At 39.3% G+C, this 20653-nt stretch overlaps 3 protein-coding genes across 3 annotated transcripts; 1 reads left to right on the top strand and 2 right to left on the bottom strand.

Moving 5' to 3' along the window:
• The first annotated feature begins 45 nt into the window (after positions 1-45).
• On the top strand, positions 46-3388 carry rep15 (RAB15 effector protein). Its single transcript, XM_067588919.1, has 3 exons — positions 46-974; positions 1736-2068; positions 2240-3388. The coding sequence occupies exons 2-3, from the start codon at positions 1787-1789 to the stop codon at positions 2783-2785; spliced, it is 828 nt and encodes a 275-aa protein (XP_067445020.1). The 5' UTR covers positions 46-974; positions 1736-1786; the 3' UTR covers positions 2786-3388.
• A 1785-nt stretch (positions 3389-5173) lies between these two features.
• On the bottom strand, positions 5174-10455 carry poglut3 (protein O-glucosyltransferase 3). The gene is made up of 6 exons (XM_067588917.1): positions 10116-10455; positions 9495-9692; positions 8716-8999; positions 8274-8490; positions 6215-6411; positions 5174-5975 (listed from the first exon to the last, which is right to left on the bottom strand). Exons 1-6 carry the CDS (start codon positions 10351-10353, stop codon positions 5535-5537), a joined length of 1575 nt encoding a protein of 524 aa, XP_067445018.1. The 5' UTR covers positions 10354-10455; the 3' UTR covers positions 5174-5534.
• Positions 10456-10965: 510 nt separating this feature from the next.
• cyb5r2 (cytochrome b5 reductase 2) lies at positions 10966-19192 on the bottom strand. The gene is made up of 9 exons (XM_067588918.1): positions 19074-19192; positions 18711-18857; positions 17640-17712; positions 17038-17144; positions 15251-15380; positions 14938-15021; positions 14440-14525; positions 14215-14314; positions 10966-11538 (listed from the first exon to the last, which is right to left on the bottom strand). Exons 1-9 carry the CDS (start codon positions 19074-19076, stop codon positions 11366-11368), a joined length of 903 nt encoding a protein of 300 aa, XP_067445019.1. The 5' UTR covers positions 19077-19192; the 3' UTR covers positions 10966-11365.
• Between the last annotated feature and the right edge of the window lie 1461 nt (positions 19193-20653).

Below are 20653 nucleotides of genomic sequence, written 5' to 3'. Positions count from 1 at the left end.
TTCAACAATTTCAACATGATGAGAATATTTTGTCTGATATCAGCACAAATTATGATTCAGTTTACCCTGTTCTCCCCTATAATCTCTGGTACAGCACTGTTTTTAGGTCTGTATTAGTATAACTCACCCTGTCCATTTAGGGATGAAATAAAACCTATACTTTTAGAAAATGTATGTATGACTGCACAAATGACAACAAAATGGTTCCATAGGGCAGTAGACTGTGATATTTGACTGATAAAATAAAAGCACTTTGACAGACTGGATCCTCTGCTTCTGGAGTGGTAATGCAGTAGCTCATGTATGGTGATTGAAAGTAAAATTTTGCTAATGTAAGCACAGTCAGCGCATATACAGACAGTGTATATATAGGTACATGCATGCACACACTGACAGAGTAAAAAAGTCATTAATTTTTTAAACATAAATACCAGGTTTTATGCTGGAATTTAATATTAGACTTAACATTTAAAACCCTCCTAACCAGTTCTCCCCTTTTTAGGAATTTAAAGTGAACCTCCCCCCTCATCCTCTAATGTGGCATGACAATAGAGCCAAACGACAAGCTTCTGAGCCAACCTACATGTCCTTATTTGCGCTTCCTACTGAAAAGACAGTTATGTGCTTTGTTTAACAATCGAACCCCTCAGGCTTACCCCAGTCTACAAGCTGCTGCTCACAGTTAACTGGTAAGATGAGTCTTTTGTTGACTTACCTAAAATTTGACTTAGTTATAAACACCACACCTATGCTAACACTGTCAGCAACTCCCCTCTGAAACTTCATGTCTGTCACAGAAAATCCTCTATTCTACTAAGTCTTGTACACGTCAGTAGAGTGAAGACTGAGCTCCACATACATATACCAACACACACACACACACACAAACACACTGTGTATCTTAGCAGGGCAGGGGAGAGGAGCGGAAGGCAGGTAGTGGACTTGGAACTGCAGAAACTTCCAGACCCATCCTGGTGAGTATCTATATTCATTTGTACAGCTTGTTGGGAGATATCACAGATCATAGTATTCCTACTGAATTGGTGTGCAGAAGATTGGTAGATTTTTAATGTGCATTGACTTTTTTAACTGTTAAAGGAGACCTATTATGCTTTTCCTTATTTTCAGTTATATATATAATGTCACAATGTCAAATGTTCATGTTAAAAGTGGCTGATGTGTTAAATAATGAGAAAAATGTATATAGAAGTAATCCTTGTGACCAAAAAGCACTGGTTGCAGACTGCTCTGAAGTTTCCAACATTTTATGCATATGCATAGCACAGTAAAGTAGTAAGTTGTTTACCTGTTGGAGGTGTGCTGGTCATCTGCAGCTCTTCGTCAAACATCATCATCACTGTGGCTGTTTCTGCTTGTACTATTCCTCCCTGCATTATTTCTAATTGATCCGCTGAACAAATAGCTCCAAATATGTCCATATGTTGTTATTCGACTGGTTTTTAGTGCCACTAACAAAGCTCTGCTAATTCAGTGAGGAACATGTTTCACTTCCTGTAAATTCTTCACAATAAAAGTCTCCTGTTATTTAGTCATTTAAAAGCTTTTAATTTGAAGCAGTAAAGCAGTAAATGTTGAGTTTGCATTGGCAGTAATATTACACAAATGGTGGTTCTCCTTTGTACCTCAGTAACACAACTATCAAACTACTAAATTCATCTTTTACCAACCATATGTTCATTTGAGATTACAGACTATCTTCTACTCTTCTTTCCAGTGTATTAGGGAGACCACCCTCTGATCTCCCGCCCTCCGGCATCACTCCACCATGGGGCAGACCATCAGCAAACGCTCTTCTAGGCCCTTCCAGAATGTCACCTTCCACTCCACCTTCAAACGCGACACCTCCAGTTGCCCCCCCTACTATCAAAACACATCTCCTGGACCGAGCATCTTCTCCACACTAAGGAGGGCCCCCGTTGCCAAGCCCAACGATTTCATACCTCTCTTCAACGACTGCATCTCAGCCGCCTCATCTAGAACCCAGGAGTACCTTCTCTTCAAGGACCCAGAGGACAAGTTCCACCCCAGCCCCGAGGTGCTCACTCAGGTAACTACCTTGAACTTTGATATACAGTCCCAATGAAAAGTTTGGACACACCCTCCAATTCACTTGAATGAGAAAGTGTGTCCAAAGTTTTGACTGGTAGTGTCCATACTTCGATTGTTGTCAAACTGGAGGGATCAAATAGTTTCATACTTGTTTGCTGTTTTCCCACAGGTCTTCCTGATGACTTACATTTCCCAGAGTGTCAACCTTAACATGACGGACATCTTCAATTGCACAGCCATGACGCCTGAGCAACGCATCCTCCTGGGGGCTGACTGGGTGTGGGCCCTGCTGGAGAAGCCCACCAAGAACCCTCGGATCCAGATTGCCGTGCAGGTGCTGCACCTACCTGAGAGGGAGGGCACCAATGAGGGTAGCGTCAACCCGGAGATCTGCAGTGAGTCCGTCCAGATGGCCCAGATGGAATCCAGCAACAAGAACATGTATGAGAGGATGGTAGACTTCTGCACCTCCATCGGCAAGGACTGCTACGCCCTCTTCTTGTTCTTTGGGAAGAAAAGTGACACAGGGAATATCTACGGTGTCCTCAGCAATAACTTTGAGGCCGCAATCGGGAAGTGCAACAAGATTGACAGAGCTTTTATTGAGAACTTCTTCAAAGGCTCGAGGTATCTCCATACGCCTACAGGAATGATGCAGGCCATAGTCACCAAGAAAGAGGGGGACTCTCTCACACTCATGATTAAATTCAGCTGAACCAAAGGGACTCATAACATTTAATGGCAAATAACCTGATAAAATGACACAGTAATAAACTTTATGTGGTAGAAATTAGGAGGCAGTTGATGCGTCTCTTGAGAAACAACCTCCTATCTGCCAAGATGCTGAATTTGATAAAGTAGGAGGTATTTGAAAGAACCTTCTGGCCATTTTCACCCTGGTTCTTGCCATCATTAAGACCGGTTGTGTACAACTTTGTAACCACTTTAGAGCTTTCTGCTGTTTACTTAAGAGTCCTATTTTTCAAAAGGTGAATTCATAAATGGATTTAAACACGACATTCAAACAAAAGAACAAACAGAGCCGAAAGGTTTTACGCTGTTTGGATTAGTCCAAAAATTTTCTAAAAAGTTTTAGTGGGTTTTGGATTTGACTGTTAGAGATTGTGTTTTACAGTGTAAATTTCACAATGTGCATTTTACTCTGAACTACATGATGGCAAAAAACAAGGGAAGCTATACCAAAGGTTTAAAATATGTGGAATTATCTTCCAAGTATGTTCAAATAAACACCCTCTAAATACATATTTGGTCAAGGATTCCCCCTAAAATCAGTTTATCCGAAGCATTTAGATTTTTTTTAACAAAACCTTCTCACAGTGGACATTTTGACAAACACAGGTGTAACTAATAACATTAATGATGTTTTCACTCTATTGATGTGCTTTTCCACAAGGGGCCTTGCTTGCACAGCTCACTGCTGCATGTAAAAGGAACAGAGTTGTTGTTAATGTCATTAGTTACACCTGTGGTTTTCCAGCTGTGACTCGTCAAAACTTGTGATATACAAGTAGTGTTGTGCTCGAGGACTGTCTTTATCATATAAACTCAAGAAAAACGAGGGTGCTCTTGAAGAAAAGGGTCATCACATGGAAGGAAAAACAAATTTCAGGAACTCATGTTTGTAGCAGATACAAATAAAATTCCTTCCATATGAGAAAAGGTCTTTTAAATATGATTTATAACAAAACTCAGTACCCTTTTACAGTTTCTTGGAGGAAAGAACTGAATTGTATAAACTATTGTGCTGTAACCCAAGATGCATACACTCAACCCAGCTTAAAGACGGAGTTCACCTGATGGTAGTAGGTCACTGTATTTACCTGCATGTCTAGCAAACTCCAAGTGAATGGGAAGGTGTTTTTTAGAGACAACAATAACCAAAGAATGACTTGACACTTCAGTGGATACATTTGCATAGAAGTCTCACTGTGCCTAGACAACATGTAAATGTGAACCAAGTCGATGCTTCGTTCACAGAGATGTGGTGCATATAACACTGAGCAGCTTGAGCAACATTTTAGCATAAACTATTCTACAATTTGGAAGAGAAACATTTGTTCTATGTATGAGTACTTTTAACTGAAAACGCTTTACTTTTTCAAAAATTTGTGGCACATTCTGCAGTGAATTAAAACCAATAATGAATGTACTGTTTCTGTAAGGAGAGTATTAGGTTTGTGGAAGAGTAGCTAGTGAAGTCATTTTATTAACACAGACATAATTGCATGGAAAATCTATGATATAGATATAACTTGGAGAGAGTTAGAAAACTTACTCTTTTGTTTTTCTTGTCTTCTTAAATTATGTTCCCATATATAGCAAGGGGGGCAGGAGGGGGAAATATTTGTTTTTATCATTCATCAGCAAAAGCAATACTTTACTCACAAGTGAAATACATCAAAATGTTTGAATGTAAATTGTAACTACTGTACATCTTTAATTGTCACACTATATTTGTAATTTAAATATTAACATATTTACTTTATCTAGATTACTCTGGTGCTGTGTGTATTGTTGTTGTGTTTTAATTTTGATAAAGGATTTGAATTGAAAAGTATATTTCTTGTGTGTATAAATTGAAGGGGTAAATTATTCCAGGTGCTGACTTCTTGTCAGCACCTAAATACCAAACTACAGCTAAACATTTTTAAGAGGGCTGTAATATGCACATTGGAAGAAAATTACAGGTTAACCTTAAGAGAATACACAAGGTGTGTGTACTAGTGTCTCATCTGCATTCCCGATATGAAGTCAAATGAACCAAGAGCAGCAAGTCAAAATACAAGTTCAGCAGAAAACTGTAGAAGTTGCCCGAGTGGAGGTTGTGAGTGATACAGTCCCAGTTACTGATTTTTTTTACTATAATCAAACATATTTTTTGGGAGAAAAAGTAAAAGTTGTGTTATTCTTGATGAATGATTTAACAGAACAGTTTCTGTCATTAACCCCATATGTATGGACCCTGTAGCACCAACTGTACGTACAGTACTCTTTAACTGCTGTGATGTACTTGTTAGAGATTATAGGAAAAACCTCAATAACAAAAATGAAAGTTTTATTATGTTCAATAAGGACTTTTCAGTAAACTCTCAAAAATAAGATTTATTTCAGTATGTATTTTAAGATAAAACTGTATACAAATATCTAATGCTTGTCATTGAAAAACATGCAAAGGCACATTTACAAAACAGTAATTATATCTTCAGGTTTTTGCATTACTAACCAGAGCTTTACAAAAAGTACCAAAACAACACAAAAAACAGAACTATTTTGTGTGAAATTATAATATCAGAGAGACATCCTGCTAGTTCAAACTTTCTATACTGCCCAACATGGAACAGTGTTACATGGTAATCAGTGAAATTCACATTTTCTTCACTCCTTCCATGTCAGGAATGTTTGAGAGAGAAATGACATTCATTAAAGACTAAAGACAGTGTCCATCATAGTTCATCCTTCACAATCGTTTCTTCTTTCTGGCTTTTGCGCTCACATCTGCACACAGCAGTGTGGTCGTCCGGCTGAGGCACCAGCTCCATGTCTGCATGTTGTGTTGGCTGTCCTGTCTGCCGCTCTGAGTACATGTGCAGTACTCTGTAGTAGTAACAGTAGAGTCTGCTGGGCTGCAGCAACTCTCTGGCCGCTGCCTGACCCGCTCTGGCAATCTCTTGTGCCTCGGAGTCATTCTCTTTGGCCCATTTGATTTTCTCCAACAGGTCCGACAGGTTTCTCTTCACAGGGACGTAGTGAGTGCCAGCTCTGAGATGGCTGTAGAAATGTTCATAAAACTGCGAGTCCTGCTTTAGAACCAGACTGTTCCCGAGCATCAGGTAAGGAAACCGATACGCTGCCACCGTTCCATCCACGTTCACTTGGTACTTGTACTGAAGAGAGATGAAACAGTAAATGCTTAAATGTGTAAGTGTCCTTACATGCTGTTTCTGAGTATAAACAGCTAGTCATCATGTGGGACAAGAACTTGGCCAAAAGAGGAGATGGCCTGAACGACAAGGCTCTTCCTGCCTCAAGGAGAAAAGCTGCACATTGTAGCTTAAAGTTTTGTGATAGAAATGATATACGGTACATTAGAATACAAGTATTTACTTATCTATGTTTTCCTCACCTTAAAGAAGTCAAAGAATCCAACAAGCGGTGCCTTGCCTACATGTTTCTCCCTGTCTCTGAAAAAGAACCATCCTGTGATTCCTGCGTCCAACAGCTCAGGATTTTTCTTGGACAGAGAGGCCAGCTGAAGACGCTCCTCACGACTGTCCCGACCACGGAAAAATGCCCGATCTGTTTTGTTAGCCCAAGGAGGCCCTGGAAGGAAGCGGTCCAAATGTTACCAAAGACGGCAGGAACCGAGAAGATATGTGGTCCTAAAAGCTCTAAAAGCATCAGCTTTCATAAATTATTACACATACGGTTCATAACTGAATATTCCATCTGCACTGGTGCATAAAACTTCACACTTCTACTTCTTGTTTTCCCATAGAGATGAGCTGTGTGGAGAAATTGTATGTACCTACAACAAGTTACATAATATTTTCCAGGGTTTTCACTTGTACTATAAAGACAACATACACCTGGAGTGCGGGTGGCTACTTCCCCTCACTTGTTTACATTCATCAACTGCCACTTTCTCTCACACAAGTCTGATCAAAAGGCAAAACCACACACACAAGGAATGACTGCAAATACAGCTGTGGGAGAATGTAGAACGGTATACAAATCTATATACTAAGAAGAATACTAATTAATCAGGATGGACTCTTGATTTAATTTCAAAACTATCGGTGGATTTGTCTATGAATTGTTCATTAACTGGTCAGCGCACTTTCTCATACAAAACATACTGGTGAGTGTAAGGATTAAAGCCAATGGTGAATCTTGAGGATCCACAGTAATAGAGGTAAGAACGTGGCCACTTAAGAACGTTTTCTAGCTTCAAATGTAAAACAAGACCTATTTTAAAATAAACCTCAAGCTTGAAAAATGACTAAAACCATAAATCGATTATCTAAATAGTCACCCATTCATTTTCTCCTGATTGACTGAGCGATTAATCAACTAATCGTTGCAGGTGTACTGCAAAGACAAACTGTAATTCAGTGTGAATCCAAGGCACTTTAAGGAGGAGTTGTCAATAGTAATCAAAATTAAGTAAGTTTGGGCATGCATAAATATGAAGAGGTACATCACTTTTTTTCTAGACGACTAAAAAAACTCATAGTAACAAAAGAAAAAAAACACATAATAATGAGTTGCTGCAGTCAAAAGAAAGATAATTTATGTCCACTGTTCACACCAGAGGGCCCAGTACTGAACCCTGTAGCTCCCCCTTGCAGACAGATAAACATCTGGTCAACCTGAACCAAGCGGTAACTATCATGGCTTGAGGCTGAAGCCACTATGGAAGTTTATTTAAGTGTAATGCCACCGACAGTAGCGAGGCTCCAAAAAATCCCTGGTTCCAATCGACTCCCATTCAAAACGCGACAACTTCTCTCTAGAAATACTAAGTCAATCATTTTTTTCAATGATTCATTTTGGTCTCAATCGCCAAATTCAAGCCTTCTAATAAGTGTGCTGGTGGTCATTTTAGAAATCATTGCTTCATTTGTAAGATTTGAAGACTTACAGTAGCTTTGATGTCTGCTGTGTGGGCGTTGATTGACAGCTGTGACTGACAGTTGGCTCACCTGCTGCTCTCCCCGACTCCAGGACTTACTAAGGTCAGAGATTACTGTAGCAATATCTCAGTAAGTTTAATGTTACTTGATAATGATACCTGCCCTGTTGGCACAATTTGGCTAAAGTAGCTAACATTAGCTCAAATGTGCAGCGCTCGGTGTTCCCAGTAAGCTAGCGTTGGCTTCAGTCCGAGGTGGCGCAGCGTGTTTCCAAAGTGTGAAACACAACACCCTGCACTCCTAAACTAGAAGGTCCTGGCTCCAAGCAGAAAAGATGGCTGCACCGACCTTCAGAACTTGTCAGTAAAAGTGATTTGTATTTAAAGAGGAATGCGAACTACCTGGCAGTACAGGGACAAATGTATGAACTTTGTCCCCATAAACGGATTGGTAACTTATACAGACAGGGCATCACGTCACTGCTACATCAGGCCTCACAGTGGCTAGGGAGTGTGTGTGTGTGTGTGTGTGTGTGTGTGTGTGTTTTACCTGTATTGCCTTGGACAGACAGCAGATCATTGGTGACACCTCTCATGGTCTCCAGAGTGGAGTGTGTGACCTCATAGGTGGGGAGGACAATGTCTCGTGTCTCTGTAGAGCCGCACCAAGACAAGACTGGAACAGGCCCGGGACTGGCATCCGCTCTCCTGGTCTCTAACGGCCAGTCGCCAACATTGATGTAAAACTCCACATCAGGCACCCTCACCTTAAACAGCAGATTAAAGATCCCAGGACAACAGAAGTCAGTAATCAAGTGATGTCACATGGCTCTGACAGAAAGGTAATTTGTCATTAATGAAACATGGGTGCTTTATGACAAATATTCCTGATCATATTGTGCATCTCTGGTCAAATAAGACCATAACAGTCTCTTGAATAAAGCTGTAGGAATAGTGGCCAAAACATGCAAAAACAGTGGTACAATCCTTACCTTCCTTGTTAGAGACAGCAGTATTTCATCAGAGAACATCTTGAAGTCGGTGTATTTTCCCAGCGTGCGGCGGTAGAGCTGATTGTTGATGATGGCGTAATGAATGATACCTCCTCTATTTGCGAATCTGCGAGGCACTTCCTCTCTGAGCTGCTGCAGGTCGACCGCTGGAAAAGATTTAAAGTCCGCCAGAATCTGAGGCTCCTTAGCGGGACACTGCATGACGTCCTGCCAGACGGAGGCATCAGATTCAGGACAGTCACAGTATTCATGATAGACTGGACCTGAGCATCAAAAACAAAAAAACAGGGTTAGATAAGAGAGCTTGCAGTTCCCACTGAAACAACTAAACTCAAAGCAAGGGGACATTTGTGACTTCCCCTTTTTTCCCCCTTTCGCAAAGCACCGGCATTTTTACATTTCAGATTTGTTTCACAAGTTGTAGTAAAGCCTAATTTCTGAGATAGGATGGACTTGCATGATGAACAATTTCCTCACACCATTTTTTCAAAGCATCTGATGTTCATCACAAGAACTGGAGGTAGATTGTGAAGTGACATGTTTGTGCTTTAGGCACAATTGCAAAATAACTTCCTCTAGAAATGATGATAAAATAACAGGATGTTCATTTATTTTGCATACGAACGACAGTGACAGGCTCCTTTTATGGTAAGTACTCATTGTGCATACATGTTGTCACTTTGGTGATACAGTGTGCATGTGCTCTTCCCACTCAGCCCTTCAGTCACTCTGTTTATAATGCATGACACAGAACACACCTGGTACAGTGTAGGGTGACTTGGCAACGGCAGCATCTTGATGGAGGACCTGGACTCTGAGGCCTTTCAGGGCCGTGCTGTACAGCCGGTACCTCACCAAGAAGGAGCCGTCTCTTCTGTCCAGAGGTGGAGGGACGTGGACACGGATGTGCTCATTATTATCCAGGGAACTTATCTTCACTTTAAATGTGTCTTTACCTGAACGACATAAGTGGAGAGCATTCAGTGACAGACCTGTTGACAGGGCTGCTGTAGCTTTATTACAGAAACACAGAACATTAATATATTTGATTGTTTTGGTTGTAAAAGAGTCTTTTGTATCAAGGCTAGAGATCATCCAAGATGAATTATGAACACTAAAACTGTTTTGTAGGTTCAAAATTAGACTATTGATATGCTCTTGTCGACAATAACTTGAAAAAACAACTGTTATAATGGCAAAATACGTCTATAGCCTTGAAGCTCTAATATGTTCCGGCAGAGCTTTAAATCTGGTGCAGTAGGAAATTAGCTTGACATTAGCTAACATTCCTTGGCAGTAACCGCTCTACTAGCGTTTCAGTGATGCTGTGTTTACAATAATGACAATATGAGCACACACTGTATTTATAATGGTTTTACCTGGAGATAAAGTCAGGTTTTCTCCTTTGGAGTTGACCGCCTGAATGAAGAAGAAGCGGACTGGTAAAACTATGTCGGGGTTCAGCCCTGGACCCCAGATGAGACATCTCTCTGGACTGATTCCTTCACTGTCAGAAACCGGCAAGTTAACGCTAATAAATACGCATAAAACTATGAACCTGCATAGTAAACCGCTCTGCAAAGGCTTGACTAAGTCAACGCTGCGCTTACAAACCATATTCCTCCAAGAACGGATAGCTGGACGGCGAAACTTACTAAATATTGACGGCAAAGTTTTACTCCTCCGCCGACATGTTGGTGAAGAGAAACACGCCCATTACCCGGTGATGCCTTCACGGACGTCGAGAATGTGGGCTGAGGATTGTGAACGCACCACCAAAGACCTACATACTGTATATATTGTGAAGTATTGACAAAACAATCTCACCCACTCAAGGTCTACTTACTCACATGTTCTGGTGCTTTCAACTGACTGTTCCTGACCAGATACTACAGATAACAACCTCATTTGTTTAAAAATAATAATAATAATAATAATAAAATAATACAAAGCATGATTATTTAGTCTTTGTGTTATAATTATTAATGTCAATTAGGTATTACTAAATCTGGAGCTACTGTTTCTGTAGTTTAATGTTTGAATGCAGTGGACAAGATATTCTGGATGAAACAATTTACCATAAATTAAGCACGCGCTGTTATAGACTATTGTAATATTTAACAGGTAAACACAGTTTGGGGAAGTAGTAGGATCTTATCTGCTTGGTGTGACAAAGCATCACACTTTATCTGATGTGTTTAAACAATTTCAGTTGAAAAGAAGAGGAACTTCAGTTTTTATGTCTTTATTTCACAGAAATGTACATTTTAGCCCAAAAAGTTTCATTTTAAAAGTGACAGTTGTCTTGTATAAAAGGTAAGCACAGAGAGGCAGTTTGATACTGTATAGTATACCTGAGTCTCTTGAACATTTATGTTACTGGGTCATTTTGATGGCAATTACATACACATTTTATGGTACAGGTTTGCACCAAGTGTCAATGTGTCAATGACATCGAAAATCACACATGTTTAAATGACAAAAGTAGTCTTATCAGCATTAGGCATACATAATACCCCTGTGATGTTGGATAGTATTAGATCGTCAGTAGTGTTCATACATTGATTTGGTTTTGTTTTGTGACTGGATGATTACAGAGAATAAACCAGTTTTATAGTAAATCACAAAATTAGTATGCAAAGATGTTTTCTGTTTTGTGTCCCAGCTTGTCTAGATTTGGCAGACAAGCATACTGGATCATCGGTGGTGGACCGCACAGGACAACCAGGACATCAGTGGACGGAGCGGGGAGGTGGTCCTTGATCATGTCGGAGGTCACAAACCCTGAGCTGTAGCGCCAGTCTAGAGAACAAGACAACACAGAGATAAAGACAGCTTGACCTTCAACCTCAGAGAACCTGATTTTTAATCAGTTGCAACTCATTATTTCATTATTTTTATAGCTATGAAACTAATTCACGATGGATTCTCTGAAAAAATTCCCCTTTTAACACAGTTCTTATGCATATTTACAACCAAAAAACTAAAAGAGCCTCCATCCTGTTTCTGTGTGAGCATAATGTGACAGGATTTACCTATGGTTTAATCGCCAGAGAATAATAAATATGAAACACTTTTTCTTCCTATTATTTTTACTTCATCTCTCTTTCCATTGTGCCTCAGCAGCAGCGGTGGTGAAGGGTGAGCAGAACCAAAAGGAGGATCTCTTCTTCTCACAGATAAGACATGACATGAAAAGAAAGAATCAAATCTGTGATAAAATGATCTGCTTAGTTTTTGATCTTCTCTGGGTGTAGATTAAGTTTTCTGCTCAAAGTTTCAATGAAGTCATTAATAACAAGAAACACGAGAGGTTTCTTCAACCTGTGCTTTCATCCATACCTCCTTCCAAGGCAACCAAATAATGACACTACTAAGGAAGAGCAAGTGCACCTTTTCTAATGAATAATGATGAAGGGCCGATTTCTATTCTGTGTGGAAATAATGAAGATGCAACAAGACAGAATACAAGCAGCTTTCAAGGCCTTGACAACAGAGATTATGTAACAATATTATGCTAATTAATTTCTGTTCCCTTTAAGGATTATGCAAACGAAGACATGAGAGTTTTGCTAAGCTACTGTAACACCTTGTTAGAGATATCTCCCTGCTTGGCCTGCAGGGATTTTCTTCAGCTGAGGAGTCTTTGCTCAGTTACTTGCTCTGAATATTCAACAGTGAAACCGGCTTTGAGACTGATTTATTTAGTTTCATATTGCCTGCCACTGCACTAATACTCACATGTATATCCTGTATAGTTACATGATAAATCTATTCATGGAAAGTGTTTCCATCATGTCCTATATTTTGCGAAGTAAGGTGTAATGTTCAATTCAGTAATCTTTTATATTTGAAATGACCATTCAAATGACAGTATGACTGAAAACATAAAGCTAGACATGTCATTTTTATTGTGATATTTTGTATTTTGCTTAAGAGTTGGTGTTATGTAAGTGTATGTATAAGGCCCAGAAGACACATTTTAGAGTTTTGGTCACATGCTATTCAATGCTCTATAAAGGTGCAGGGTGTGCAAGGGTGTGTCGTTAGTTTTGCAGTTGTTTAGTCATGACCTGATGATGGCACTAAAGGAAAAGTCATTGGACCACCAAAGTTATGACAATTCATACTGAGGGGGACATGAATGTCTGTACCAAATTTTATGGCAATTAATTCAACAGTTCAAAATAGACATTTCACTCAAAATCCACAAACGTTACAGGAAAACTCAGGGGATCATGAAAGTCATAGCATTCATCCTTTGGGAACCATCCTATAATTGTTGAGATATTTCAATCTGCACCAAAGCTGTGGTGGCAGACCAACATTGCCATCTCTAGAGCCATGGCTACAAGTCTGTTTAAAAACTAATTCAGTTTCTCAGTGAGTCTCCTTATTTATAAAGGTGAGGTAAGATTATTTTATTTCTATCCAATACTGTTTCATTCATTTCATTTAATCTCAAATGCAGTTTCTTGTACTAGTGCATCCAGTCTTACCCAGTTTTTGTGTCAAGACACTGACACTGACAACAAGAAAATCAGTAAACAAGGGGAACTATATGGCAACAAGTGGAATCATTTAACTTCATTAGGATTCATTTTTCTTGTTTTATTAAAAATGTGTCATGACGCCTAAATCTATGACCAAAAGTCTTGATAAAGGTGCACTAACCAGTTTGGTTTTTTTTGCCCACTTAAAATCACACAAATTTGTAAAGTTGATACGGCTAACATGTAAGCAAACTGCTACCTTTTAACACATCCAGCAGATTCAAACCGACATTAGCATTCATGTAAAGTCATGTTTCTGGCAACCTAATGAATATGTTAAATGTCTAAATGCTCCACTATGTTCACCAGTTAGTCACTTTGTCTGTCTGCTTTTAGGTGCTGGGTAGGTAGTGTTCAGGGGTTTTTTAAGACTGATGCAGCTGAAAATGACACTGATTAAAGTGACAAACTGAACCAAAACAGTAAAGTTGGAGACCATAAAACCAAAACAGTGAGCTGAAAGAAGCTAAAATACTCTGCAGAGCTGAGGGGAACTGTGGAGTCGTTGATAATTCTCCGTGAGTTTATCACTACAAGCATCCCAATTGTTAATATAAAAATATTGATTAGTGAAGCTTTAAAATATAAGGGTTTTTTGCATTGTGCATTAAAATGTTTTGTAGTGCTGGTGTTCAAAATAATTTACAATTCAATTTAATGCCACATTACACATTAAAGTCCACATTACACATAAATACTATTGCTTCTTTGGTCAGAGGTAACATTTTTCCACTGCCTGCAGCACCTGCCATTGTAGGAAACTCTGTAAGCTTTAATTGTTTGTGATGGAAAAACAGCACCCACCACCTGATCTGATGTTAAAACACTACACAGTGAAACCTTTATCACAAAGGGTAGTTTGTATGAAGTGTGAGCCGCCAGACACCTTGTTGTTAGGTCCATAGTTAAAGAAATGCTGCCTTACCCTGTGGAGGTTTGTCCAGCGTGAACCAGACCTTAACTTTGTCAGGATGGTTCTTCTTCACCTCCTCCAGCTCCTCCCTCAGTAGAATATCTTTTTCAGTCTGAGACAGCAAGTGACAAAGATGTTATTTCTCCAGAGCATTTTCATTTATGTACAGTAATACTATTTACCAATGAGACACAAGGAAAGCTTTCCCAAAACAATACAGTATTGCACAGAGCTGACCTGATTAGCAAATATGAGAGAGCACTTGGTGTTGTCATTGGGGTCTTCTGTGATCCTGCGAATTAACTGCAGCATAGGAGTTATACCTGTGATGGTAAAAGACATTAAAGTTAGTCTCAGAGGATGTGCATGTCTATCTGAGGGGATGACAAGGAGGAAAAATGTTGCCTTTTCTCATTTCACAATAATATGGTATTGTCAACAGTGTGGCTGCAAAGAAAATATCATCAAATGAACCTGAAAGTTAAACTATATGAAAGCTTTAAGTGCTCAAAAAGAGAGAAAAGCCACAGAACCTGCAGAACTGTTCACTTTTTACCTATACAGTAACAATCCCTCTATCTGCAACACACAAATATAATCTATAATATAATACAACAGGCAATAGGTGCCTAGGCGCTTTTTTTCTCAGAGAGCAGGATATTTCATTCTGCAGAGATGTTCCTCTCAATCAATACATGCATTAATTACATTAATTCATAAGAAATGTAAATGAACCTGTTCCACCAGCGATCATGCCAACGTGCTTAAACTTCTGAACCTTCGGCTCTGACTTCTTGTCAGGTCGGATGGAAAACTGACCTGAATAGAAGAGAAGAAGTCTCAATGTCAGTTTGTATTTTTGGCCAAAGTAGCGCAGACACAGTCTTATATTGTACCACAGTGACATCTGCTGGGGTAAGTATATACAAATACAGGAAGTGTTTTCAATATTCTTTCATTATTCTTTCTGTATTTTTCCTTCTTTCTTTTCACACACACACACACACACACACACACACACACACACACACACACACACATGCCATACCATTCCCCTTATAGACCAGCAGTCCATTGGGTCCCCTGAAGTCAATGGTGTCTCCAACAGCCATGTTGTCCAGGTGCTGAGACATCTTCCCTCCATCTGGGAAGGAGGGGTGACTGTTCTTATAGTACACCTGGAGATGTTACAGAACAGTTTTAGTGTTTGATCTTATCGCCTATCAGTGGCTCTTCAGGGCATTAAAAAGATGTTTTCCTGCTAATTAGTAAATTTAATGGGCAGGAGTTTCTGTTTTGTGGCAAGCTGCATCCAAAATATCAAAACATCCACTTAAACCTATTAACATGTTCTTTTGGCCAGTTGGTCTCAGCATAACAAGCTGTAAACACAACATTGTGTTACCACCTTATAAAGCTGATTTGCGGAACATGTTAGCAAACAATTGCTTATTTAGACTTCCATTAGATTAGCATTAATGTGGAATCGTGTTTTCTGTCCCCCTGACAAAAGTCCAATATTTGCTCTCCTTTTAGCTCTGTTTTGGTTTCTACCAACTAATGATAGAAATATCTTGCTCTTTAGCTGCTAAATGCACCACCATGTTCACCAGTTAGTCACTAACTTTGTTTGCTATTTGATGCTGAGCAGGTAGTGTACAGTGGAGCTTTTTCATTAGCATCTTTCATACAGCTGCCGGTTACAGCTGGACATAAGGTTAATGAAGAGTGATGAGAGTTAATAAAAAAAAAGTAAAGTTGTGGCTGTAAAACCAAAACAATAGGCTGAAAGACACTAAAATGCTCCAAGCTGTAAGGAACTGCTTAGTCGGGTGATGATGATGTTATTGTCATTGGATCCTTTGCTAATAAGAAACTATTGATTAAAACAGCTTTAAGGCTAAAGTCTTATGAGTCTCCTTTTTAAAACATTAGATATTTAAATTGATTTGATATTTACTTCATTAGATTTTTACCTTTTTGTGGGTCTTGCCAATGAGACATAAGTGTACAACCTCTAATAAGCTACCCTGTATAAAGGGTTCAAAGGTTGTGACTTATAGCTTTAATGATGGCAATTCATAGTAAGCCATTTATAGTATAAGCCATTATATTGCTCTAGCATGACACAAAGTGTTGTGTCAATTTGGTATGGTATGGTATAGCATGGTATGGTATGGTATATCACTGTTACAGTATGTCAGTTATGTTCCACAGTCATGTACCACTTCCCACTGATTCTTTCTGACATATGCCACTATTGATCATGACATGCTGCTATGTGGCATGTGGTGTGTTTTAGTGTCATATGTTTGACTCATGGTATGTCACTGCTGTTCAACTGGCATATGGCACACAGACACTTTATGTTACTGGTGTAAGATGAATCTTTACTGGCATGTGCTGCTGCTGTGTGCCACATAAAAACGGTATGTCACTGGTGTGAGCAGTAGGACATAACAAAAAGTGCTTACCATCAGCTACTTTTCAATCTGCATTTGCAAATGCTTGGAAGCTCGCAGCTTTTTTGGCAGCATTTAACATTTTCAACTGCAGACTTGATGGAATATTATCATGACCCTTTACAATGACTTTCTAACAACCTGACAACTATATTAACGGCTTGAATGGCTTAAAAAATAAGTCATTAATAAAGCCATTAGTTACAACCTATACTTAATAAAGGATGACTTAATAAAAAGTGCAACTGACATAAGATATCAAAAAAGACAATGAGGTAGACAGCTGATACCTACAGCAACCCAAACAAAATCCTATGAGCCATTTCATGGTGTTTTCTGTTGTTATGTGTCATATATCAGTAATTTTAATTACCTTTACCACAAGGTCGACATATCCCTGGTCCTCATCACTGGAGACTGGCGTGTAGGCTCTGACCACCAGACTGCCATTCACCTTGGCTGACAGGTACACATGCTGACCTGGTGCAGAGGACAGAGAGGAGTCAGGATAGGTGAGGAGTGGGTTTGAGGGGGGAAAATGCATGAGGAATTTCAAAAACTATATTTAGGCTCTTCGTTCACCTCCACAGCATTATTTTCAATAGCTAATACTACGATATGTTTCACTGCAATTTGGGACACTAATAAAGCTCTAATACACCAGCATATACTTTTTTTCTTGAAAGACTGACTTTTTATCGTTCCTAATCTCATCTATGTCCCCTAAATGTAACCTACTATTCTTTGATGTGTTGCACTTCAGTTGGTGGATTCAATCATAGATCAAGACGGACGAAAACTCAGCAGGTCTAAGGCCGAGGTGCTAAAGCTTCATAAGGAGTACACTGAGGACTGACTGAAAACTTACATTAATATTGAACAACTGCTGCAGTGTGCTGATCATGCTTTGTTCTCATTAAGATACTTTGAATCATCTTACAGTAAAGCACTGGTAGAAAATTAGTGTTTCAGTACCTACTGGCAGTCCAAGGATATGAGCCGACGAGGGAAGGCCAAACCGAAATTTCTTTGTGTCATGACTGATTTCCTACACAAGGACACACACAACAAAATCAACATGAGAGCACATAACCTTGCTAAATTGGATCCCCAGGCTTAAAACACATTAAACTTCACTGTTCTGTTGGTGGGTCAGTCATTACAAACTCATACTGTGCAGCCAGACCCACAAAACTTGATTTTGAATTCTTTGGAGATCCCAGAGTCAGTCTGAATTGTGGATAAAAGTGTATAAAGTAAAGCACAAGACATCCAAAATGTTTCCATTTGAAGTGATGGTGCAGCCATAAAAACATGGAGTCTGGGGTTTGAATATTTCACTCATTGAAATCATCATTTAGTTTTACAGACATATACATTATTTCCAACCTTAAAGCTATTTAACCAGGAAACTGTGTGTTAAGGTATTTTACTTCAAAAAGCCCACATATGAGCTTCAGTTACACAACAGATTGATGATTGGATTTTGATTAGTTTTGGTAACAAACAATATATACAACAATACAGTACAAACATTCCTCTAAATGGGGCATTTAACTAATGTCTTATATCTGTCTGTTATAGTGACACATTAAAACTAAAACAGTGGTTGGCCAACGAAACATGACAATGTTTAACCTCCGGGTTTCATGTGGATTGACACTTTTTGTTGGCCAGCCATGTTTTTTGTAGCAAATAAACTAGACTATAAATGTAAGCTCAGATCTTAATTTCTGCAGTGAGTTATATGCTACATTGTTCCCTCACATTATCTATCTGCATTGTATTCATGACATAGCAGTTGAATATTGTGTTATACAAAATTAAAGGGGCACTCCAGCAATTTAGTATTGCACTTCCATAGTGTTTGGAGACTTACAGGAAACAGATTTAAAAAATCATGGTCAAAATCTAAAGAGCAGGCCCCATTATGTCATCATCAGGGTTATTTTTTCATACTTAGTACAGTTCCCACTAGAGCTACAGACTGTTTTGATACGTGTATGTATGTATGTGTGTGTGCGCGTGTGTTTGTATGCAGCCTACCTGTTTTTCTATTAGCTGGAGAGGATATTTGACCGCAGGGTCCTGCAGAGTGACAGGCTGCGTCTTCTTCTTCTCTCCTGCAGAGCCTCGCAGGAGGAAGTACAGCACCGTCACTGCCAACACAGAAACAGCCACCAGCACAGGGATCTGCAGGACAGAAATCACATACAATGTGGACACGTAGAATGCACAAAACTAAAAGCTGCTCCATTTTTGTAGAGATAATATCATTCTCCATTAGTGCATTTCATTTTGCCGTTTTAACATGTTTTATAAGTTATACCCTCTACTATGACACTGTTAAGAACATGAATAAATGAAAAAAGACATGTTGAATAAGATAAATAAAAGATTCATTCTCACCATGTTGATAGTTTTAACATGTAACAAAGTGTGTCAGAGCTTCCTTCTCCTCACACAGCCTGAAAGACCAGTCCACAGAGTAAATGATAGCCTCATGGTCTCTCTCTCTCTCTCTCTCTCTCTCTCATACACACACACACACACACACACACACAAAGACATAGTGACGGGCCTCCCAAGGGGGCGTGGCTTGCTGCTGGGGGAAAGGTAACACACTGTTCAAAGCACCAATAGGAGGACAGATCTCATCATGACACTACATAGTACAGAGGTGGTGTACAGGCAGTGAGGAGCAGAGCCATGAAATCACACCACTGGGAGAGGGGAGGGGAGAGCGAGAGAGGTTACATAACACACACTGTAGCTGCTGAGACCTTCTGGGAGAGAGAATAGTTCATTTATTGCACAGAAGAAATGACAAGTATTTGTAATATGTTTGAAAGCTGGTGATCTTGGATGGCTGTGCATAAAACATACAATGCACTTCTTAAACAGACTGAAGTCTTTCCTCAGGTTAACTTAAACTGAGGATAAGAACTATGAACAATGTTTGAATGAGTTCAAAGTCCAAAACAAGTGTTTGTTGAACCCGTACAAAAATCATGCAGGGAAACAATGATCGTATAAAGTTTATTGACCTTTAATGACATTATAACAGATAAAGTGCAAAGTGCTCTACATAAATGATGCAGACAAACATGAAGAACCAAAACTAAGACAGACATAACGTAAAATAATTAAGCCAAACAAATGATACCAATGTTTTAGAGGTGCTTTGAAAGGAGGTACCAGTTTTGTTTAACAGATGTAAAGTAGAACCTTGATTTCCAACCAGAGGTTATTACAGCAACAGTAGGGGAGACAAAGGTCCACGACTGGAATAGACCTTATGCAAACTCACTATCACATTCCAACTATAGCTGCTTCACATCCGGTTGAGGTCACAAGCTACAGTAGCTTTAGTAGTGTTAGAAAAACGCATGGCAGAAGGCATCAGGTTCTTGATTATTCTTCTCATTATTATTATTATTATTATTATTTTTACTGTAGTGATACATTAATTTCTGCATCATTTCTTATATTATTGGATGGATTTTTTAACATTTATTGTTAGTATTATGACTTTTTGATGTAAGACCTATTTTTTAAATGACAGACTTTGGGAAACAAATTACTTTTTTTTGTTGTCTTTTTCGTAGGTGCAACTTGTATAAGGGAGTCAGTTTACCTCTGCCTGAACTTTCCACACCCAGGTTGAATGAGATCTACCATGACCTTCCCACTGATGTTGCTCTGCTGATAACAACAATGGCTACATCCACTGTACCTTGGGTTGATTCTCCATTTGGGAAAGTGCAACAAGGAAATCTCCTGTCATATCACTTGCCAACAAGGAGACCCCCAAAAATCCATCTCCCCCACAGCAGCCACTTCAGCATTACAGATTGGGACCCTCTTCCTGTTCTTTTGGCCTGGGTCTCCCTGACCTCACAGGCAGACATCTGGGACCTGCCAGAGAAAAATGCTGACCTATAGATTTTACATGGAACAAAGTCATCAACAAGAAACCCTCTGTCAAC

This window comes from Thunnus thynnus, chromosome 5 (assembly GCF_963924715.1).
Source record: "Thunnus thynnus chromosome 5, fThuThy2.1, whole genome shotgun sequence".
NCBI lineage: Eukaryota > Metazoa > Chordata > Actinopteri > Scombriformes > Scombridae > Thunnus > Thunnus thynnus.
Note: the sequence above shows the minus strand (reverse complement) of the source record. Positions and strands in the feature narration are given on the sequence as shown.